The following is a 24,913-nucleotide window of genomic DNA, read 5'->3' as shown; positions in this document are numbered from 1 at the left end:
TAGCCTTTTGCATTCCCATACACATCTTCCCCCCCTCCCCCCAAGGTCAGCCTTTTGAAGCCATCCCACACCCATGTCATGAGGTTTTCTGTTCATTAAAACACAGCAATGCTAGCAACAAGACAAACACCACAGACAAACAACACAAAACATAGATCCATGGTATTCTGAGTTTTTCTTCCTCTGGCGCCAGCTTGCTTGTAGAGTCTAAAAACAAAAGAAACAATTTCCACCCCCCCTGGTGGGGACAGATTATTGCTTAATAATAATACCACTTTCTTTTACAAATTTCCTTGCTAATTGCAGGAAAAACAGAGGAATTGCCCCCACATTTTCCTGTTTTTGTTCTATAGGCAGGCCAGGTTTCAATGGCTTTTATCTTTTAAGGGTTATGGGGAAATTATCCCACTGTTTAGTCATTAAATCCCTGAGTTTTCCTTCTTATACAGCAGACCAAGTTTATAATGTTTTTCCTGCTGTGTTAAGCTTTAAGTTTTATTTACAGGTAATAGCTGAGAAGCATCATTACCATACGACCTTAAAGGGTTTTTCCAAAAATCATACACACTATACGTTGTTACAGGGATACTTATTATCATTAAATTTATTAAAATTATCTTGTTATCCCATGCCTTTTATTTAGACAATTTGTTTGCTGACCAGGTGTGTCCTTTATCTACAGCTCCTTTGTGCTGCTAGTTCTTTCCTTCCTTTATCATTTAGGTCATTTGCATTTTCACAGACGCTTCCTGCTTTTGGATTTAAAGCCATCAGCAGCTCAGAGACTCTATCTTAAAAGGGACACAATCAGCTTTCACCAGAGTTTTGATTACTTTTAACTTCTGCTTCCAAAACACACAGCCATCTGAAAAAGAAATCCCAACCTATTGTGGCTCCCTTTGGAGCCCTAATAGCATTTTAATTAAGTAGCATGGTATGTTTGCATTTCTTTTGCCCCTTCTACAATATACCCTGCACATGTTCTGGGGCAAATGCACATTTCTTCCATAGTTTAACTTCTATAACATTATCCATATCCATTTTTACATAAGGTGTAACAATTTCTTTTTTTTTTTTTTTTTTTTGCTTACAGAGTTTTCATGTACCTTTCTCAAAGTGACAGTCTGATTACTCAGAGCCATTTTAAGACTCAGTGTTTCTAACATTCCTTCTTTTTGTTTTGTGCACTTCACCCCTGCTGTTGCTTCAGAAGGGCACTGTCTTTTTTTAATTATTTTTTTTTTACTACAACTCTCATCTGCTATTTTGTTACAAAAACAAATGAACAAAAAACAAACAAACAAACAAAAAGAATCCAGAATTTTTTTTCTATTCTCCTGATTTTGACTGCCCTGCTGCAGCCACAACTTAAAAACATTTTAAATTTTGTAAAGCATTGAGTTACCTTTTAATGGTTAAATGCCAAATCCCAAAGCCAAACAACACTAATTACCTGTGTCTAGCAAAAAGGTCTGTCAGTTTTGCAACTTTGAATTAAAGAGTCAAATGGATTTTTAGTGGCATTATTTAAAACAAAAACAAAACCAACTGGTCCTTAGAACTTTACATATTTACACACACACAGACAGATACATACACATTTTCTTTCCCTTAACATCCCTTCCACACTGCTCTGTTTTTGGTTTTTTTTTACATCTTACATTCCCTTTATACATTTGAGGCAGTTAAGTTCCAATAGAACACCCTTACATCCTTTAGTGATTTTGATTACATTACCCAATAGTCAAACAATTTTGATCAGATTCTCTCTCTGCCAGCTGCCTGCAGCAGTCCCTTATAGACAATTTCTGTGGGAAAAGGGCTCATTTTCCCTCAGAATAGCTGTAAAGGCTTCTGGGGACAGAAGCGTAGTGCTGGTAGTAGTCACTCTACCTGATCCCCTTAGCCTAGACCATTTTTCCAGAAATTTACAGGAGTCCGGACTCTTCCTAAAATACATAAACTGAGCCGGCGTTCCTTTAGGGAACTGTCCCGACTTAGACGTCTGGTTACCCATACAGGAGGACTTTACACACCAATCACACAAGAAGGAAAGTCAGGTTCGTCAGAGTGATGCCCGGTGCAACACACAAAAGGAGCCCACAGGCTACTGCGTCAATTGCCCTTGCTTTCACACTAAGGGTTTTACCCAAGGCGCGGTGCGGCTGCAATTGTGCAGCTTTCACTCACTCAGACTGTGGGGAGAGGAACCCATTGGTCAGCTGATCCCCGGACGGAGACGGCGCCAGACTCAAACACACCACAGGGAGGATGGATAGACACAGAGACAAGACAGTCCTCAGTCCGGACAAAACACAGAAATAATTACCTAACCAGATTCCTGATGTCAGATCCCGGGATCCCTACCAGAACAGAGTGGGAACCAACAGGTTTGATGGCGTAGACTTCACTGTGGTCATGCACCCTTCCATTCTGGTGGAGGACCACTCGAGCCAAATGCCCAGGTGCTGGCTTGCCACGGCCGTCCTAAGAACAGTCAGGAGTCACACAGCCCCAGAAGAGATGGTTGCCATCTCGGTGGAACCTCCAAATTGTCAAAGTCAGATTCAGGACTCACATAATTTGTCAGACCACTCTGTTTATTAGCAAAGCGCCTTGCTAATGCACCCAGATGTGAGCCCCTCTCTGAGGCCGAAGATAACCTATTTATACAGCTAAGCCAAAGCCAATTTAACATAAGAGACAAAAGAAAGCAGAAACTGACAAATAAACATATATATCTTATTTGCATACTAACGTTTACCAATCTCCTAGCTCAATAGGAGCTCTAAGTTAATTAGTTTGAGGACCCATTGTCTCACACTCCTTAATGTTTCTCTTCCTGACAACTATATTTCAACAAACCCTTCAAGTAGCATTTCTTTAATGAATTATAATTTCAATATAATTCATTCTACTTTCACACACCTGACTCTCTGCCCATTGATACTGAGATCACGGCAAAGGTGTATCATACGTCCCAACTTGGGGATCTTCTGCCTCAAAGCATGGCTCCTGTGTGGTTCCAGCACATAGAAAGCTTATGCTCAAAGGAAGTGCAAGAGGTTCTACCATACAGTAGAAAATCCTCCACACAACACACTTACCTGCAGGAATTGTCCAGGTTCCAGATTTGGTGCACATCCCAACAAATCTCTCCCGTGTCAGCAACTCTTCCACATATTCTGGAATATGCCCTGACACTTAAAAAATTGGGGTTACCTCTGAGCTCTCTCGGGATCCACCTAGCAGCTATTACACATTTCACTAACCCATAGAGGGATACTCCGTACAATCGCACCCAGCCACTCAATGGTTCCTTAAGGGAATAACAAACCTCTTCCCTCAACCTTGACTTCCTACCCCCTTGTGGGACCTAAAATCTACTGATGAAAGGGCTGACCAGGCCCCCCTTCAAACCTATGGCTACCTGTTTGCTAGCATACATATTGATTAAAACAGGGTTTTTTTATTGCAGTTACCTCAACTAGAAGAATAGGGGAAATAGCAGCTCTGATGGTGCATCCCCCATACACAGTGTTCTTCCCAGATAAGGTTACACTCAGGCCACATCCAAGGTTCATCTCTAAAGTGACCTCCTCATTTCACATGAATCCATCTATTTACCTTCCTGCCTTATACCCTAAGCCTCACCGAGACAATAGGGCGGCCATACTGCACACCCTAGACATCAGGAGAGTCCTTGCATTCCACCTCGCTAGGACAAAGGCCTCAGGAAGTCCCCATGACTATTCCTCTCTATGGCGGAAAGGTCTAAGGGCTCAGCGATATCAGCCCAAAGATTCTCCAAGTGAGTCTCAAATTGCATCAGACAGTGCTCCCAAATTCATAACATGACCCCTCTGGACTTGATCTGTACACATTCCTTGAGATTGATCTCATCTGTCACCTTCTTTAAGAATGTCCCCATCTTAGAGATCTGCAGAGTACTGATGTGGGCATCAGTCTACACCTTCACAGAACATTATGCGATCACTGGGAATGCTGCCTCTGATGCCATCTTTGGCTCCACTGTACTGTCATATATGACTAACCCCACTCCGAAGTCCCAGCCCTCCAAGGAGGGTACTGCCTGGGAGTCGGCCTCAGTGGAGTACCCACAGGGACCCTACTCAAAAAAGAAGTTGCTCACCTTGTGACGATGGTTCTTTGAGATGTGTGTCCCGATGGGTGCTCCATAACTTGCCCTCCTCCCCTCTACTTCGGAGTTCCCACTATGACTCTGCAGTAGAGAAGGAACAGAGGACGGTTAGACTGCATGCACTGGCTAGCTTCATGGTGCAGCACAACGAGAGACGGCGCATGTGCGGGCTCAATGGACACTGCTACTGAAGTTCTGCAATCAGCAGCGCAGGGACGCAGACACACCTACAGTGGAGGACCCAGGAACACACAGTCTCAAAGAACTATCGTTACTGCACAGGTTGAGTAATTTCTTCTTTTTTATGCACAGTCTCCTTTCCTGCTTTTTACTGGTCAGCCTGGCCAGGACCCATCACAGAGATCAAATTGCTTGGTTCCTTTTTCTCCTAAGATGAAGCATAAAGATGGAGCCCCTCTCTGTTCCTTATATCCCCAAAGGGATGTCTTTGTCTTACAAATCAGGAAGGCCTCCTGGGCATTCAGTCTCCTGTGTCTTTCTGGGATGCAGAAGGCATGTTAATTCTCTGAGTGCAAGACCAGAATTACCCCTGCTGGTTTAACTCAGTGGCTTTGTTTACTGCTAATATGTAAATTGTGGTTAAACCCACAACTACTTTGTCTACGACAGACTGTTTATCTCCTTTACCTAAGCCAGGCCGTCTGGTCTAAAACGTGTTCTAGATGCATCATACAGAGGGAATTCATAACTTCCCATCATTGTAAAATTATGTATTATATATTAATAATCAGCATGTTATTAGCTTTGATATGATCCCTCACAAGGCATATTTTATACAGATATTATTGCAGTAGCGTGAAGGCTGTGAATATAAGAGTGCCTAGGGTCATGTCTGGAGTACACTTAAAATTTATACGAGCACAGCTAGCTTGGTGAGTGATGTGAAAACAGCACACACCCTAGCGACATACTTATGCCAGCAAAGCCCCCATTCTAGATGCAGTTATGGCGATTGCATATTTAATGCCATTTGGGGAGGTGGGGTTCCTATGTCAGCAGAAAATTCCTTCTGTGGGTGTATCCTGCATCTACACTGGAGGCTAAGTCAGAATAGACTATGCACTTCAGACATAGCCTTGGTGTCCTGTTCACTACATTGGCTTCCATTAGAATATAGGGTTAAAGTCAAGGTCTCGATGATAATATTCAAGGTTTTCCATGGAAGAAAATTTGGACAATGCTTGTTTCTTCAGGACAACAACCTCCCTTGTCAGCCAAATTCCTCGGGAGCTATGAGCTATGTGCGTTGAAAGGATGAAGCATGTGAGAGCAGGAGATGGGGCATTGTTTCTGAAATAGGTCCAAGACTTTGGAACTCCATTACAGGAAGTAAGAAGGGGGAATGACTGCAACGCTCACTATCTTCAGAATGAAGGGTAAGAATCATTTCTTCAACATTGTGAGGTTTAGTTAGTTGCAGCTCTGGAAAGGCTAAGAAAGGGAGGAGGAAAAAGAGAGAGGGAGAGGAGAAAAGAGAGAAAAAAGAAATAAAAGCAGACACCAGGCCCTTCACCTCCTGAAAGCCCTTCCTCCCACTCCAGAGCTCTGATTCAAGAGAAGTAGAAGGAAGATTGAGACCATGACTGTCCTGTTGTGATTTGTATTTTTACAAAGGCTCTTTTTAGTTACTCAGACAAACAGTGATGAGTGGTGTTAAATGAATTTCATCAGAATAGCCTAGATAGGATGTCCAGTAAAATATCTCTCCAGCATTTTAAGAAAATAGTCATAATACTCAGCTAACCAGGAATTTGTGTAAAACTTTAACAGCAGTTATGTTTGCTAATCCTGGCAATGTTACCCTTGACCCACTGTGCAAAGACCTAGGTAAGGGGGAGGAGAGATGGCCTGGGGAAAAGCAGCAAGACTGGTCTAGCTGTGCCACTTTCTGATAGACACATCCTAATGGATCAGGGCTACTTAACAAATCAAGGAGTGAGAAGAATCTCAGGGGAATAATAATTTATATATTAATAATAATATAATATAATATTATATAATATAATAATATAAAATAATAATAATTTTCATATTATTAAAAAGGGATTGGGATTTTTTAATTTGATGCTGAGTCTTGCTGATTGTTTTCTGTGTCTTGTTGGCTGTTGGGGGAATGAGCCTCTGGTTTGTGTTAAATTTATGTAAGTAAACGTGGTGATTTTATTGAATGGAATTAGTTTTTCCTGATGATGCCTGAAGACATTAAACAAGCCTTAGGGCCCAATTCTATATTCTTCATGCACAGGAAAAGTTCCCATTGATTTCAGTGAGAGTCCAGCCTTCAGAAGGAGCTGGGGATTCAGCGTGTAAAAGAAAAAAGTATTGTGTTTGTATAAGCAGTTGTTGTGCAAATTCTGCATTTGGTAACTTAAGCCTAGCTCCTCAAAGGATTTGGGCATTGCAGTGCCTAACTATTAGATGCTTTGCTGCCCAGTGGAATTCACAACCACAAGTTAGGTGCCCAGGCTCCCTCTACAGTGTATGGGGAGAATTAGACACCTAAGAATTGGATTCTCAGAAGCCAGCAACATGAGTAGGGAGCTGCTTAAGGTATTCAATAGCAAATGCTGAGGAGAAGGATGGAGTCTAAGCCCTGTCCCACAGATACAGTTAGGGCCCTAAATCTAGGCAGGAGGGAGGTGCCTCTTCAGTTGGGACTCACGGTATAAACCCTCTGTTGAAGTTAGGTGTCTAGTCCCTTTCTGACAAAAAAAAAAAAAAAAAGGTGGAGATGCCAGTGCTGTTGATATCCTTTAAGTCAGTGGTTAGGGCACTCGCCCAGGATGTAGGAGCCTCGGGTTCAAGTCCCTGCTCTGAATCAGGCAGCGCAGGGTATTGAAAGCAGGTCTTCTCCATCCCAGGTAAGTGCCCTAACCTCTAGGCTATTGGCTATAACAGGGTGGGCTTGTTACCCCAAGCATTTTCTCTGTGCTAGAGTTGTCTCAGGAATACCTAGAGGACACAGCACATCTGTCCAATATGTTATTGACACAAGTAGTATTTCTAAAACAACGCTTTAGTAACACAACAATCCCTCTAATACACCAATCCCTGTCAGTAGGCTAATAGCGTCCCAAACCACAACAACATACAGGTGGAAGTGATGTTGAAGTGGAGGCACCCTGCTTCTCATGGCAGGTCTTCCACAGGTCATTGATAGCAGCCTTCTTGCAGTACTTAAGCACCTCTCAGTTCAAGTTCCTCAGGTTTCTCTTCATTCTTCTTTTCTGAGGTTCCTCTCAGGTCTCCTTCAAGTTTCTTATTGTCACTTTTATCTCTTTTTCTTGCCTTCCCTCACCTTCTCTATCCCTCTCTCCTTCCTACACACACAGGCTCTTTTCCCTTTTGCTCACACAGCTCCCCTCTCATGTCTTACACTGCTCTCTGCTCTCCTCACATACACTGACCCTCACTCTCTGACACTCTCTCACTGGCTTACTCACAAACTCCTTGACAGATTGACAGCTCTGGCTCCTCTCCGACTCTCTCACTAAAACACTCTGACTCTTATACCACACCTTTTTTATCTCACTTTTGCTTAATATCATCTCAGAGCCCTTGGTGTGTGTGCCAATATTGCAACATAGTATCTAAATGCACCCAACCTTCTCATTAACTGCCTTACCATTGCTTGTTATTTTCCCCACCAATTCTTGGTGCTACATGCTAAAGATGGACTGGTACCTCAGTGCTTGCCTAACACAAAATGGTGGCAAAGTAACAAAATGGAGTAACTTTGGTTCTCTGGCATCGGGCTCTCTCTCTTTCCCGACATGGGATAGGTGCTTAACTCCAGGAGAGGACTCACAGCTGAGAAGCTGAGGTAAATGGAGACTCCTTCCTCTGACTCAGACTTTGTTACTTAGCTATTTTTGAGGGGAAGGGCATTGACCCCCACCTCGTCCTCAACATTTCCTATTGGCTAGCTTAGGTGATTCCCTACCTAGTGTGCAGGCTTTTGTGGATCCTATTCTTAGGCACTTACCTCTATATGCGTTGTACAGAGAGCTTGGGATCCTAACTCAGGGCTGTGGACTCTACTAGGGGGCGGGCTCCAAGTTAAGCACTGGAACACTGAGTCTAAGTCCCTTTTGTGGATGTAGCTCTTAGGCCAGTGGCTCTCAAACTTTTGTACTGGTGACCCCTTTCACATAGCAAGCCTCTGAGTGCCACCCCCCCTTATAAATTAAGAACACTTTTTAGTATATTTAACACCATTATAAATGCTGGAGGCAAGGCGGGGTTCGGGGTGGAGGCTGACAGCTTGCGACCCTCCATGTACTAATCTCGTGATCCCCTGAAGGGTCCCGACCCCCAGTTTGAGAACCCCTGCCTTAGGCTTTATTTGAAGATGTGAATACCATGCTTAGCAGTTTGTAATCAAACAGTAAGGCTCAAATTCTGCACCTGAAAGATGAATGTTATTCGCTCCCTCCCAAGCAAAATAAAATTTAGCTTTACTTATAGTGATGTATTGTTTATCATTTAACTCAAAAAACCCATTCAGTGAAATCCAACAAGTAACATTTCCTTGTATAAATTCTGCATTCGACATTTTTTATTCTTTTTGTTGTTGTTCATTAGGGTGCTTGTGGGCTCATTGTTGCAAAGTCATGAGCACCTACAACTCCCATGGAAGTCAGTAAGAGTTGCGAACAGTCAACAGCTTGCAGGATTGAGCCCTGTACTGCATAATCTTTAATTGTAATTATGAGCGTTCCTTCACACAAGTAGTGTCTTAGTTTAATGGGACTATGTCTATAAGTGCTCATGAATTTAGGGGTTGCAAAGCCTGGCCCTAACTGTTCAGCACATCTACATTTTAGCTGAGAACAGTGGTAGTGTGACTGCTGTGGTGTATCATGGTTAATAAGCAGGCATAAGAGCGTTATATATATAATATTTTTTAAATTTATTTTTACAGAATTTTGATGTAGTCAGCTGGTGTGTATCAAAAGAAGCCATGAGACACCTGCAACTGCAATGGTAAGAGAGGAAATTAATTAATGGCCCTTTTTGGCTTTTGAAATTTTGTCTATAAGAAAATATAACATCATCTTTTTTTAATCTTTTGAAGTTTTAAAAATATTTAACGTGGGCTCAAAATTGATGCACATTTAAAACTACTGTCTTGGCCTGGTAAGACCTGGAGGGGAAGAACCATCCTCCCTCAGGTCAAGGAACAAAAGTGGAGCCACTGAACAGTAACTGCAACCTTAATTTTACAGATTTCAGAGTAGCAGCCGTGTTAGTCGTATCGCAAAAAGAAAAGGAGTACTTGTGGCACCTTAGAGACTAACCAATTTATCCAATGATGTGAGCTGTAGCTCACAAAAGCTTATGCTCAAATAAATTGGTTAGTCTCTAAGGTGCCACAAGTCCTCCTTTTCTTTTTGCTTCATTTTACAGTTGCCCCTGGAGCTGGTGCACTGTTTCTTTGCAGAAGGAGGGGCCAGTGGATTTGTGTAGGTAATGGATCCAGCAGAAAAGTCCTTCTCTCCCACCCCAGACCCAACTTGCCTCCATATCACCTCCAAATCCTAGTGTTGTGGCTCAAGGGAACCCTACCAGAAACATGTTCAGGACATGCTGGGGTCCACACCCCTGACAGCATTCTTTGTATTTTCCCACCCTAATATAGTGAATGAAACTGCAGTGGTTCTACTGTGTGAAGATCTCTGTGTGAAGAACTGCACACAAGAAGCTATTAGCAACGCGCAACAAGAAGTTGTATTAATCCTACAAAACCCACAGAATAGTCTATATATTCATGAGCATCACCTTCTGGCACCTTAGATAACTATTTACATATATACACACAGAGATATCTCATAACGTTGCGCTTACGAGGTGTGGGAAGCATTTACAATTAATTGGAACCGTTGAAGAACCACCTCAGTCTGCACTTACTTTAAAATGAGTCGGAAAGTTACAAATGTCTCCATTCAATAAATCTTTTCTTTTAATTCTTGAATTTCAGGAGCTGGCTAGTCATTTTGCTAGTTTCATGCTTAAGGACATATGCATCAAGGGCCTCTAAACCCAATATTTTACTGATGATGGCTGATGATCTTGGTTTGGGGGATGTAGGGTGCTATGGCAATGATACACTAAGGTAAGGTCATAGACTACATGGTCACGGTGGCATGGATCGAGGAGCAGAAATCCATCAAAATGGCCCCAGAATTTTCATCTTGCTGTGCAGTGTTGTCCTCTGGCCTGGTGGAAATACACAGTCAAGAAAAAGGATAGGCATACTTGAGTCAACCAGTATCCCACCAGCTCACTGTACATGAAAAGTGCTCTTCATTTTCCTTTGGAGTGTCCTAATGATAGCACAGTAGTCTGTGGCTTACAATAGATATGAGATCAGGTTCAAAACTACTTAACATTAGAAAAATAACATATTAATTAAAGTAATCCTGGGCTTACTTATTTCGGTAGCTGCCTGTCATCTTAGATGATCAGTTTAAATATGTTCTTTTCAGTGTGCAGTATATATAAAATAAATGGGCAACAGTAAGTGTACATTACGAGGGACTTTCTTGGGATGGTTGTCGATTCATTTGCCCAGACAGACACGCATGTGCGCGTGTGGGTGCTTACACACAGGCTCATGCATGTACTCCAAGGTTACATTTGAAATTGGGGTTTGACACCATATGCCAGCTCCAACCAGCACAGGTTTAAATGTAATATGTGCATTGAATATGTTTCCATGTTCATGATATAGTTATCCCAAGATGGATTTATCCATCTTTATTTAGACATATTAATACTGCGTGTGTGTGTGTGAGAGAGAGAAAACATAAAGAAAGTTCTTGGATGAGCGAGAAATTTCTTGTTATTATAGTCACTATTATGTGTGTTCTGGGTATTTCATATCTTCCTCTCTCCAGCTTTAGCAGCTGCCAAAGAGTTGATGCTGGACCTGATGTGGCATTTGTCTGTTTCAGTATGTCGAATCTTATTTTTCTCTTTCTTGAATGGGGTCTCACGGCTGGTAACAATGTGTGTTCACTTTAATAAGACAGGCTAGCTTTCGACCAGGCACAGTCCATGCAGCTATTGTTCTCCTTCCCTTTGAGGAGTTTTCCAATAGATGGTAATCATTTTAATTGCAAAATTGAGATATCTGTTAAAAGGAAAATATAATTTAAAAGTGTAAAAATTGTTTCTGAAGAACTGAGTGGCAGGCACAAGAGACAATTGGATTGGTTTGTTTTTTTAAAAAAGATTTAACTGTACTATGTGTTTGCAACCTCAGTCATATACAATATATAAAAACAGCTTTAAAACAACAAAATGTTACTCAAGTCACATATTAAAAAGTGATAAAACAGAAAAGGGCCATTCTCTTATCTTCACTTTTATTTCTGCAGTGAACATAGTTGGTCCCTTTCTGGGGGCAGGGAAAATAAATCCCTGTATTGTCATATATCCATATCTGGTTCCATATGCCAATACAGTATATGCTTTCTTCATCTGGGATGTACTCTTTGGTTCTTGTTTTTCTTTATTACACATTATTTATCCAGTGTAACTGATTTCTTATTTGAATCAATACCTCTCCCAAATGGACAGTGGTTATAGGTAATAGTAATAGGACTAATATAAACATTTTCTCATTATTTATTTGTATATAAGGCAGACAATTGTAGATTCATCCATGATGATCTTGAACATGCTGCTTTATTTTGTGCGTGTGTCAAATTTGATCAAGGTTTGTTTTTCTTTTTAGGACCCCTAATATTGACCGTCTGGCAAAGGAAGGAGTGAAACTTACTCAGCATATCGCTGCGGCTCCACTTTGCACGCCAAGCAGAGCAGCTTTCCTGACTGGCAGGTACCCCATCAGATCAGGTTGGACCTCTCTTTAATGGTTTACTGCTGCCTAAACAGTACAATTTTCTATTGCAATTCCTTTAAATAGATCTTGATTAATAGACCTTGTATCGAGTTCTATAGTTTTTGACAGTGTATCATTGCATTTTGGTTTTAAATAAAACATGACCTTCCATTCATCGGAGAGAACAATAGGAAAAGAAATAAGTAATTTATTATTTTGTACTATGCTTTAGGAATGGCATCCAGCACTAAACAGTGTATTCTTTATTGGATTGGTGGCTCAGGAGGGCTCCCTCCAAATGAAACAACTTTTTCCAGAATACTGCAGCAGCAAGGTCATACCACAGCACTTATAGGTACAGTATGTAGAAATTAGCTAGACTACAGTTTCCAGTCTGTATAACTTCTTAAGCATTGTAACATTTTGAACTATAGTCCATTTGGTTACAAAAAAACATAATTTACATATCTGATCAGCCCAAAATGAGTAAATATGGATGTACACAGTAAACTGAAAGCAGTTCAGAAAAAAGGATCTGGTGAATTCAGTACATAATGTTTTAGGAAACACCCACAGAAATATGCATTGACTTATGAGAGCAGATGCTTGCCAGACACTACAGTGGTCTTAAACAATTACAGCTCAGTTACTCACCTGCTGGGTGAACTTGCTATGTTTGAGCATCCTGTATATTACCAGAGCCAAGCCACTTACCTTCATGAGCTGTACCTATATTAGTTGAGGCACAAAGTGGAAAGACACTCATTGACTTTAGTGATGGATCAGGCCCCACACAGTGGGAAAAAATCCCACTGAAGTCGCTAGGAATTGTGCCTGAGTAAGGATAGCAGGATTTGTCCTTTAAACCACACTTTTTTTTTCCAAAAAAATATTGTTCTAAAAAGTGAAAGACACTTATTGTGTACTTATTGTGGTTAAGTATACTGAGGGTAAAAATTAATCTTTTGTTGGAGGACCAGCAAAACCATTTCCGTTTTGCTTAGCTCTTAGTTTGTGGTTTAAGAGGGACTTAGTAATATATAACTCTTGTGCTAGCCCTCTGCAAAGGGATGGACTTGACTCTGGACAGTGCAGACTGGTTCTCATGTTATACTGTAAAACACAACCAACAGCTAGTAGTACTCAGAGGTCCTTTGCCATTCTTGTAGCCACTGAGACCATAGTCATAGGCTCTTCTATAACTATGCACTTTTCTGTGTTACAATATATTCCTATTGTGCTATAATACAACTTAATTATGGTCTATGTAAATAACAATTATTAGTATGCTATAAGTTCTGTAGAATTAGAACAACATTTATTGGGGATAATTTTAAAATAAATTTAGCCAAATAAAATTGAAGTGCGGGGGCTGAGCGTGTGTAGATCCTGTTACAGAGGAATTCCCTCCCAGGAGTGGATGTCACACTAAACTTATAGGCTATCTGATGTACTTGGATCCCAAAGGATCCTCCTTTAGAGTAAGGGCTATCTTATAATTTAAGATAACCATCATAAAAAAAAATCCCATTCTTGATCTCATTCAGTATGTCTCTCCCCTCATCGGGGCTTTCATCCTAACTGGAATTCTGTTAAATGAGTTAGATGAGGGTAAATTGTTTTTTCTATTTATTATAGATCATAACAGGGTTCAAAACAGAACTAGATAAATTCATGGAGGGTAGGTCCATCAATGGCTATTAGCCAGGATGGGCAGGGATGGTGACCCTAGCCTCTGTTTGCCAAAGCTGGGAATGAGCAACAAGGGATGGATCACTTGATGATTACCTGTTCTATTCATTCCCTCTGGGGCACCTGGCACTGGCCACTGTCGGAAAACAGGTTACTGGGCTAGATGGACCTTTGGTCTGACCCAATAGGACCATTCTTATGTTCTTATGCTTCCACATATAAATTTAACCTCTTCCATCCCTGACCTAGACTTGGCTGGTCTGTTTTATATTTTCATTTAGGAGGAGAGCCAAACTTTTGGGAATGTAGGCAGGGGTACCCGGTGTCAATGGTATATGATTTTAAATCTTTCATTTATATTTTCAGGAAAGTGGCATCAGGGTATGAACTGTGAATCCCACAGTGATCACTGCCACCACCCTTTAAACCACGGTTTTGACTATTTTTATGGGATGCCTTTTACCCTTGTGAATGAGTGTCAAGGTACAGAAAATCGTTGCCTTAACACATTGGTGCAAGCTAAATATTGGCTTTACAGTCAGATAATTGCCCTTACAGTGCTCACACTATTGATTGGAAAACTGACCAGCTTATTCTTGGTAAAATGGAAAGCAATCATCTGCTTTGCCCTGTGTGGTTTCCTGTTTTTCATCTCCTGGTTCTTCAGTTATGGATTTGTAAAGTATTGGAACTGTATCCTCATGAGAAACCATGACATTACTGAACAACCAATGAAGCTAGAGAAAGCCACTTCCAACGTACTTAAGGAGGCTGTTTCATTTATTGAACGGTAACCAATAAATATCATATTATCCTTTAAAGTTTCTTAACTAAATTGTTACTGTAAATGTCTCTAATAATACAGGTCACCATTGGGTTCGGCAGCTAATGTGCTAAGACAACTGCCTATCATGCTGACCAGTATTGTTTCATTGTTTCCTTGTGTTCCCCTGGCTGACTGGCTCCACTTCTTGCCTCTAATACTTAGACTGTGAACTCCTTGGGGCAGGGACCAACTCTTTGTTCTGTTTTTACACCACCCTGCACAATGGGGTCTTGGTCCATGACCAGGGCTCTTACACAGACAGTACCACATTACAAATAATAACAACAATTTTAGCTTGATGCCTGTAGATTAACATCTCTCAAGAAAATAGTCCATAGGCTGAACAGTTTATCAAAAGCAATAACTGGATTTTCCAACTGTATTAGTTCTTTGTAATAGAGAGAGCCTTAATTTTCCCTTACAAGTATTCATGTATGAAATCTGAGCTAATGAATGAGTATCCACAATGAATGAGTATCCCTTCCACTAGTGCACTGGGCTTTTGCAGTAAAAATGGCAAAATTCTCCCCTGTGTGCAACATCTTGACTGTGCTCAACCCCCCAAACAGAAATCCCTTTCTCTTTGGCAGAGAAAACATCAGCCTTTTGGCTGTGTTTACACATTCCTGCTAACACAAATATTTGTTTATAAATTAACTATTTCGTATGAAAAATGTTCCATTCTTCCATGCACCTGGAATTTGTTTTTCTTCAACTTTGCTTGGCTGACACCTCACAAGCAAAGTTGTGTAAGATTCCACCTGCATCTAACCTAGAGCCAGAAAAAAAGCTCCATTCCTGCTTCGAATCCAACTCAGGATCTGAACCATTAAAGTAGATCTTTCCCCACAAGAAGCCCAAACCTCAAAGAAGATTGAATCTAAAATTCTTGTTGTAGCCCCTCCCTAACAAGACCGGTTAACTGGAGCTGACCACAAAGACTATGTCTACACTCCGAGCTAGAGGCATGATTCTTCTGCTCATATGCACATAGTCACACGAGTTCTCATAGAGCGAGCGCACGTATCAATACAGTGTAGCCCCGGTAGCATGGGGAGCGGCAACAGAGGCAGTTTCAAGTGGATTTGTACTTGGCACGGCTCAGCCGTGCTTCTACTGCTGCTGCCTGTGCAACCGTGTCTACACTTCTATTTATACTCACACTAGCTTGATGAGAGTTAGTATGTGTACAAAACCAGGGAAATCACACCCCAGCTCATAGTGCAGATGTAGCCTAAAATGTGACATTGAATAAACACCGAGCAATATTTTTCAAGGCCATTTGGGTTTGTTTTTTCTGTTTTTTGGGGGGGAGGGGGGAGTTGTTTTTCAACTAAAACTCTCTTTTTCTGAGACGGTGACAATTTATTTTTTGTTTTGTTTTTAGAAACAAGCACGGTCCATTCCTCCTCTTTGTTTCCTTTTTACATGTCCACACACCCCTCGTCACCACAGAGAAGTTTCGTGGGAAGAGTAGACATGGTTTATATGGAGATAACGTAGAGGAGCTGGACCGGATGGTGGGTAAGTGGTCTTTTTGAATGAGATTGGCTTTATTTATTTAAATTTGTCTAAAAAAATTTAAAAGGCATGGTAGATCCCCATTATAATTTACAATAACAAATAGATTTAAACTGCCTGAAACAGGTCTCTACAATATACATATGTGCCCAAGGACCAGCACTCTGTTACACTGCCCCTTGCTTTAAATATATACATGTCATTCTTAGGATGCAAATACAAGCAGTTGTTTTGGAGTATCTCTTTCTTTTAATTAAAACGTCTTTTAATTAAAACTGTGCAGTGCTGTGATAGTTACAGAGAAGTATAATGTAATCAAATTGTAAAATACACTTTATTACATCTGGCCTCAAAGAATGCCTTTAACATACATTTAATTCAGCATGGTTCAAACATGACAGTTGTCAGTGTAAAGTTGAACTTGCACAGTGTACTCACTTTTCTGTAGTTTATTTCTTGTTGTGCCTATCTGTCTTAGGTACCTATATGGCTGTCGTCACCTAAGTATTTGAGCACCTCTCTTAGTCTTTAATGTATTTATCCCCACAATACCCCTGTGAGGTAGGGAATTTTGATCTAGTGGCTAAGGCACTGGATTGGAACTCAGTGACTTGGGTACAGTTCCCGTCTCTGCCACTAGCCGACTGGGTACCCTTCAGCAAATCGCTTCCCCTCCCTGTGCCTCAGTTTACCCATCTGTAAAATTAATTACACTTACTGCAAGAAGCCTTGATATCTACAGATGAAAAGTGCTATATTCGACCTATGTATTAATAATAATCATTATTATAATTATTATCACAATTTTACAGCTGGGGAACTAAGACGCAGAAAGGCTAAATAATCAAGGTCACACTGGAAGTTTGTGGAGGAGCATAGACTAGGTTAGTAGCCTAACCACTAGACCATCCTTCCTTTTGATACCCTTCAGCTGTTGCTCCTTCGTCTGTAGCCACAGGAGGCACCTATTGCCAGTGATGAAGCTATTTTGACGCAGTATATGCTGAGGTCAGGAAAATCACAGATAAATCTTGATCTGCATAGCCTACTGCTGTCAGTAGTATCAAAAAAGTTCATTAGGAAATAGGATTTGAATCTGCACCATTGAAGGTAATGGGATTTTTATCATTAACTTCAGCATTGTGAACAGGTTCTGACCACTAGTGCACAGCTGGATCTCAATTTGTCTTTGCTCATGAAGAGGCAGAGCACTTTAATATGGATGAGAAAGTCTGCAGCATTATTATTAATTATTATTATTTATTATTTAAGCACCAGCAGGTTGCACAAGCTAGAGAATGAAGACAATCCTGGCCCCAGAGTTCACAGTTTAAAAGAACAAATGACAGTGACAAAGTACACTGAGAGGCCTGAATGAAGGATTACACATTGAATTATTCAGTGGCTGATTTTTATTTGTAATTATAATATTTTGTTGGCGTCATTGCAGAGCATTGAAAACTCTATAATAACTTTCCTTTGGATCCTTGTTTTCCCTAAAATGTGTGAACTTTCCTTTTATGATAGAGGGGCAATAACAAAGATGTGATGATAGTAGAAAGCTGATTCTTGGCAAGAATTTGGCCCAGAATTCTTCATATAGTGCCTGATTGAAAGATTGAAATAATTAGGCTTGTTTAGTCTGGAAAAAAGAAGACTAAGGGGGGGGACGGGACATGATAACACTTTATTGTACATAAAAGGTTGTTACAAGGAGGGGGGCAAAAAATGTCAGTGTCCATTGAAGGAATTGAAAGATTCCAGGGCTGGAATCATGAAAGGATGTAGGCACCTAACTACCACCTAAATCCCAGAATCAGGCCCCAGAGGGATTCACAAAACCCCCACTCAGCTGCCCCCTAACCCTGTAGGTGTCTAAAGTCACTTGATGCCTAAATGTTTGCAGTTAAAGTTCCCTAGGAGCCAAAATTTCTGCCTGTGCACATGAACACTGCAGCCCCATGCCAGACATCCAGATATGACTCAGCCCAAGTGTGATGTACAAACTGGGGAAAGATAAGCAGGCTTCTCTCTGCCCAATTTGCCTGTGGGGCCTGATCAGATAAGATGGCTTAGAGCTCACTTACTGGATCGGGCTCCTACAGGTGAACCTACACAAAACATGGGGTGGAGGGAGGAGGACCATCCTCATAACTTTTTGCTTAGTGGTTATGATACTCACCTGAGATGTAGGACACACACACACACACACCCTTGTTCAAGTCCCTGCTCTGCATGAGTGGGGAGAAGAGCTCTGAACAGGGATCTACCATCTCTCAGGTGAGTACTCTAACTGCTGGACTAGAGGAGACTGTGCTGTGAGGCTTCCTCCATCTTTGCTGTTGAAGCTGTTCCACTCTTAATAAATAATGAAAGAATCATTGGGTGAGAGAGAAAGACAGCACGCCCGCCTGAGAATGTCTGGTGGTTCGAGCACCTCACCTGACAGGTAATAAATGGCAGAGTCCTGTTCAAATCCCTTCTCCCTCTCAGGTTGAGGGGGAACTTGATGAGTTTCCTAAATACTAGGCTAAAAGTTATGAGGTCAGACCTGCTCCCCAGCTTTTTGCAAAAACAGCATAGGTTTCTGTCTCAGATCCTAGCAAGTGGTCCCCGCTGGGCATCCACTAGGACTGCTGTAAGGAAAGTCCAAGCCTCTGTGCTCTGGATCCACAGGGTATTAAGCTTCTGGAGCCTCAGCAAGCTGCTGCACTGTTCCTCCCTTGGCCAGGGTACTGACTCCCAGTCTGCTACCCCTTCTTGGAAATGGGCCCTAGGACAGGTGGGCTGAAGAGCTCCCTCAGAACCAGCACTTCTCCCCAAGATACCCCTCTTACTTAAACACACCTCTCCTAAAACTCCACCCAAAAGGTGTGAAGCTTCTGAAACTCTCTCAGGGGCAGGCAGTTGTGGTGAAGCATTCAACATACACACACATGCTATGTACAGTCTAAAACCTTTATGTTCTTCTATACTTAATTGTGCAAAGCACAAGAACCAGCACTTCCCCCCAAGATACCCCTCTTACTTAAACACACCTCTCCTAAAACTCCACCCAAAAGGTGTGAAGCTTCTGAAACTCTCTCAGGGGCAGGCAGTTGTGGTGAAGCATTCAACATACACACACATGCTATGTACAGTCTAAAACCTTTATGTTCTTCTATACTTAATTGTGCAAAGCACAGGAGAGCACAGAGCATTTAAAACAATAAACACTAAACCCATATTTAATTCCCTTACCAAGCCAGGGCGTGCTTTGAGCTGGTATCTGAGTCTCTGCAATGGTCCAGAGCTCTTGGGGCTACCTGGGTTCAGGAAAGTGGGCAGTGTTTGCCCTCCCCATGGGGCTGCTACTTGCTATGTGACCTCGCTTTCCTGGCCAGGAGAAAATGGACTGCTGCCCTGAGCAGACCAACTTCAGCCCTTTTTAAAAACCAGTCTTTTGTCCAAAGGGAATACATTTCCAGCAATTGGATACTTATGAGTCAATTGCCCTCTACTGTTAGTCTTATGCCACCAGTTTTTGGAATTTTCAACCCAACATGGAGACAAACAGACCATAGAAAAGGCAAACATTTGAACACTGAAAGTGGAGTTTGCAGCCTGACACAGATACTAGGGTTCATAATCTCACACAGAATTCATAAATTGTACAGACATATTCCCAAATCATCACAGTGCCTAATCGCATGAGAGGGTTTGCAGCTTCCAAGCAGAGGGAGGAGCCCCCCTGCAGCCCAGACTTAGGTGCCCCACTCGCTGAGAGGGGCAGGGTTTAGAACACCCCTCTCACCTTAGTATCTCCCATTGACTAGTTTAGGTGGAGAACCGCTAGCATATTGGCTTTTGTAGTTCCCATTCTGAGGTGCTCTCTCTCCCCGTTCATTGTATATGGAGCCTCAGTGCCCAACTCAAACATGATGAATCCCAGTGATTTTCTACATGCCTAAAAGGTGTGGGGACCCTCAGCATCACCACACCTAAGTTCCTTTGTGGATCTAACCCCCACTGACTTCACTGGTCTTTGGATCAGGTCCTTAATGACATATTTGTAACCCCGTTTCTCAATACTGAATAGCACTATTTTTCTTCATTTACAGGCAGAATTCTGGATGCTATTGACAAAGAAGGCTTGAAGAATAACACATTCACTTATTTCACATCTGACCATGGAGGATCCTTGGAGGCTCAAAGACAAAATGCCCAGTTGGGTGGTTGGAATGGAATATACAAAGGTGAGAACTCTGTAGACTATCTGTCTGTGGGACCTTATTTTAAGAAAGAAGATGCTATAAATAGGTCCAGGTTGAATATATTTATAAAAAGTTATATTCTGCTTTCTCTTGGAGCTCAGAAAGGCAACTAAAACCCAATCTCCAGATTTACCAGCATCTATACTTGTATAACAATACTGTGGTATCTGAGTACCAGTCTTTAATGTATTCATCTGCAATACCCCTATGAGTTAAGGAAGTACTATCATCCCCACATATGGATGGGGAACTAAGGCACAGAGAGGCTGGTGTGCCTACTGACATAGGAAGTCTTGGCAGAGTAGGGCCTTGAACCCCGATCTCCAAGGCCCTGGGGCAGTGCCCTAACTACTAGACAATCCTGCCTCTCTTCCATACCAATGTTTCTATACCAATAAATGCAGCTGGATAATGGCATGGAGCGTATGTTTATAAAATTTGCAGATGACATCAAGCTGGGAGGGGTTGCAAGTGCTTTGGAGGACAGGATTAGAATTCACGGTAATCTTGACAAATTAGAGAATTGGTCTGAAATCAACAAGATGAAATTCAATAAAGAGATGTGAAAAGTACTTCACTTAGGAAGGAAAAATTAAATTCACAAATACAAAATGGGCAGTAATTGGCTAGTACTGCTGAAGAGGATCTGGGGGTTAAAGAGCAGTGCTTCTCAAGCAGGGGTATGTATACCCCTGGGGGTACTCAGAGGTCTTCCAGGGGGGCTCAACTTATCTAGATCAGTGTTTCTCAACCTGGGGGTTGCAGCCACCAGGGAGGGGTCATGGGATGGCCCCCCCAGGATAGTAAAAATCTGGGGGCAAATTTGTCTCTTTCATCCCGCCCTTGCACCCATGCTCCTTTATCCAAAATACTCATTTGGCACTGAAGTTAAATAGGTGTTAACAAAATCAGAAAAAACAGTGTTTTTCAAAGTGTGATTTAAAATCCCTTTCTCTCTCCATTGCTCAGTTTTAACAAGGAGTCCGGTAGCACCTTAAAGACTAACAAATTTATTTGGGCATAAGCTTTCTTGGGTAAAAAACCCACTTCTTCAGACACATGGAGTGAAAAATACAGATGCAGGCATAAATATACTGACACATGAAGAGAAGGGAGTTACCTCACAAGTGGAGAACCAGTGTTGACAAGGCCAATTCAATCAGGGTGGATGTGGCCCACTCCCAATGATTGATGAGGAGATGTCAATCCCAAGAGAGGGAAAATTGCTTTTGTAGTGAGCCAGCCACTCCCAGTACCTATTCAAGGCCAAATTAATGGTGTTAAATTTGCAAATGAATTGTAGCTCTGCAGTTTCTCTTTGAAGTCTGTTTTTGAAGTTTTTTGTTGAAGGATGGCTACTTTTAAATCTGTTATAGAATGTCCAGGGAAATTGAAGTGTTCTCCTACTGGCTTTTGTATGTTACCATTCCTGATGTCTAATTTGCGTCCATTTATTCTTTTACATAGAGACTGTCCAGTTTGGCCAATGTACATGGCAGAGGGGCATTGCTGGCACAGGTTGGCATATATCACATTGGTAGATGTGCAGGTGAATGAGCCCCTGATGGTGTGGCTCTTGCAGTCAGGTCCTCTGCTGGTGTCGCTAGAGTAGATATGGGGACAGAGTAGGCAACAGGGTTTGTTACAGGAGTTGGTTCCTGGGTTAGTGTTTCTGTGGTGTGGTGTGTAGTTGCTGGTGAGTATTTGCTTCAGGTTGGGGGGGCTGTCTGTAAGTGAGAACTGGCCTGTCTCCCAAGGTCTGTGAGACTGAGGGATTGTTTTCCAGGATAGGTTGTAGATTATTGATGATGTGCTGGAGAGGTTTTAGCTGGGGGCTGAACCTGATGGCCAGTGGTGTTCTGTTCTCAATTTTCTGTCTCTTGACTCTTGTCTTGTGATGTTATCATTTCACTAGTTCTCCTGTTATCCTAGGCTTTGTCTGTACTAGCATTTGTCCTGCTGTTGTAATTGATTGCCAATTGCTTGTTAAGTGACTAAATGCTAATCTAGACGCAAACATTTGCAAAGTATCAGGACATGGTGGCTCAGCCTCAGGCAAACCACAAAACTTTGTGCCTGAGAACAAACATCTGTGGAGAGCCTTATCAACACAATTAGCATTTACGATCAATTAGCTCAAATTATAACAGGAGCACCAACTCTAGTCTAGACAAAAAGAAAAGGAGTACTTGTGGCACCTTAGAGACTAACCAATTTATTTGAGCATGAGCTTTCGTGAGCCACAGCTCACTTCATCAGATGTGTACCGTGGAAACTGCAGCAGACTTTATATACACACAGAGAATATGAAACAATACCTCCTCCCACCCCACTGTCCTGCTGGTAATAGCTTATCTAAAGTGATCAACAGGTGGGCCATTTCCAGCACAAATCCAGGTTTTCTCACCCTCCACCCCCCCACACAAATTCACTCTCCTGCTGGTGCTAGCCCATCCAAAGTGACAACTCTTTACATAATCAAGTTAACACGGCTGTTCCTCTGAAACCAGTCTAGACAAAGACAAAGCATGAGTCCCCCAGGCTAGACAGGACCTGGATTTTTAATATAAAAAGAGGAAACATAAATATGTCTTCCCTCCCAAAAACAAACATACAAACAAAAAAATGCATAGGCCCCCAAACCTTCATGCCACCTTTACACATCAGAAGAAAATCAAACAAAGGCACGGTCTCAGTTATTGCCCCTTTAAAAAATGAAATTATCTGTTACCCTGATTTTAGGGAATTAGGAATGTAACTGCTGACTCTGGGGCTGAAAGATTGGATCTGGATGTAAAAATTTTGTTCCTTTCCACCATTGCAAGTACATATAGAACAGAATGCTGGGAGCACAACAGAATAGGTTAGGGTAAGAGAAAACTGATAGGGGAAAGAGACCCTCAAAAAAATCTTGCCTTGAAAATAGCTACAGGGTTAGGTTAGTAGTCAAGATTTTTGAGGTTGTTTAAGTGAGATACAGTCCCACTAAAATAATCATGTAACATTCAAATTTTACACTTCTTATAACTTTTTTTTTACACATACTTGGGGCTCAAACTATGGCTCTGATCCTGATATTGCTCTCTCGGGATCAATCATGGATAATTTCCATCACCCACTTCCCTTTTGGGGAAGCAATAATTAAAAAGCTATTCAGGGGCTGGGGTCGAATTTATGGTGCAAATTTAGGTCATTTGATCAAGAGGTTCCCAATATATGTTCTCCCCCTGCATTATGAGCTTTTTTTAATTTTCAGGTTTCAGAGTAGCAGCCATGTTAGTCTATATTCGCAAAAAGAAAAGGAGTACTAGTGGCACCTTAGAGACTAACCAATTTATTTGAGCATAAGCTTTCGTGAGCTACAGTGAAGTGATGAAGTGAGCTGTAGCTCACGAAAGTTTATGCTCAAATAAATTGGTTAGTCTCTAAGGTGCCACTAGTACTCCTTTTCTTTTTTTAATTTTCAAAGTACTGTAAAATCCACATGCATAATGAGATTGTCTGTGATATTGGTATGCCACAACAGGGGCAATAGCGCACGTTTGGAATAATTTGGTTCAGGCATTCCTCAGATACTGCCCCCCCTCCCCAAAAGAATATTTTAATATTGTAGTTGCTCTAAAACTGACATGCCTTGTGAGATTACCTTGAACAATGGTATTCCACAACTGAAACTGAGGTGGAAGGGAACTCCCATTGAGATGAATGGATCATTTCACACCACCCAGAGCTATTGTGTTAGATTATTCATCTCTTTAGAGCATCCTAATTCATCTCATCATACCCTACTGAGGTGAATGGGCCACTCCTTTGTACTGCAGAGGGCTGTGCAGAGCCCCTTCCTTTGTATATACTTCAGGGAGCTAGTGCAGCGGTTCTCAAACTTTTGTATTGGTGACCCCTTTCACAGAGCAAGCCTCTGAGTGTGACCCCCCCCCCAATAAATTAAAAACACACACACATATATAGATATATATAAACACTATTATAAATGCTGGCGGTGAAGCGGGGTTTGGAGTGGAGGCTAACAGCTCGCAACCCGCCAGGTCATAACCTCATGACCCCCTGAGGAGTCCCAACCCCCAGTTTGAGAACCCCTGAGCTAGTGTAAAGTCTGGGGCTCCCTGCTATTCCTCTTGCTGCCTCCAGCTGATAGGCTGTGAGGAGCACATCTATCAGGTACCATCCTCCTTTCTTCCCATGGCCCTTCCAGCCCTACCCGGGCATGGTGGGGCCAGGAGGAGGGTAGAGCTGATAGCTAAAGTGGCAGATCATTCCCCTCCCAGGGGGGCCCTCCAATCATGCCCCCTCACTAACACCTATTCTTCAAGAAACAAGGGGAATTAACTGCAGAAAAACATGGTTAATGCGGGTCTTGTTCACACTATAGCACCTTTGCCAGTATAGCTATGCCAGCTAGACTCACCCCTGCTTAGTACCCTCTTCAACTCAAGAAGTGCGTTTCAGATTCCTGCTAGCACATCCAGTCTGACATACCTTCTCTGGCTTGTCAGATTGGGTTTATATCTGCTGGTGAACCACAGCACCATTCATTAGACTGCTTCCCAAGCTGGTGAACCACCTGTATC

The 24,913-nt window shown here is 41.9% G+C and overlaps 1 protein-coding gene across 1 annotated transcript in view; it reads left to right on the top strand.

The window, feature by feature from the left end:
• Positions 1–9,146: 9,146 nt before the first annotated feature.
• LOC125640892 (arylsulfatase H-like) overlaps positions 9,147–24,913 on the top strand; it is a 43,043-nt gene continuing 27,276 nt past the window's right edge. Inside the window, 7 exon segments of the mRNA XM_048860001.2 lie at positions 9,147–9,169; positions 10,164–10,298; positions 11,925–12,046; positions 12,265–12,387; positions 14,091–14,514; positions 15,938–16,074; positions 20,172–20,306. Of these exon segments, the coding sequence (XP_048715958.2) occupies positions 9,147–9,169; positions 10,164–10,298; positions 11,925–12,046; positions 12,265–12,387; positions 14,091–14,514; positions 15,938–16,074; positions 20,172–20,306 (1,099 nt within the window).

Source organism: Caretta caretta, chromosome 1 (genome assembly GCF_965140235.1).
Source record: "Caretta caretta isolate rCarCar2 chromosome 1, rCarCar1.hap1, whole genome shotgun sequence".
In the NCBI taxonomy this organism is placed as follows: domain Eukaryota; kingdom Metazoa; phylum Chordata; order Testudines; family Cheloniidae; genus Caretta; species Caretta caretta.
Note: the sequence above shows the minus strand (reverse complement) of the source record. Positions and strands in the feature narration are given on the sequence as shown.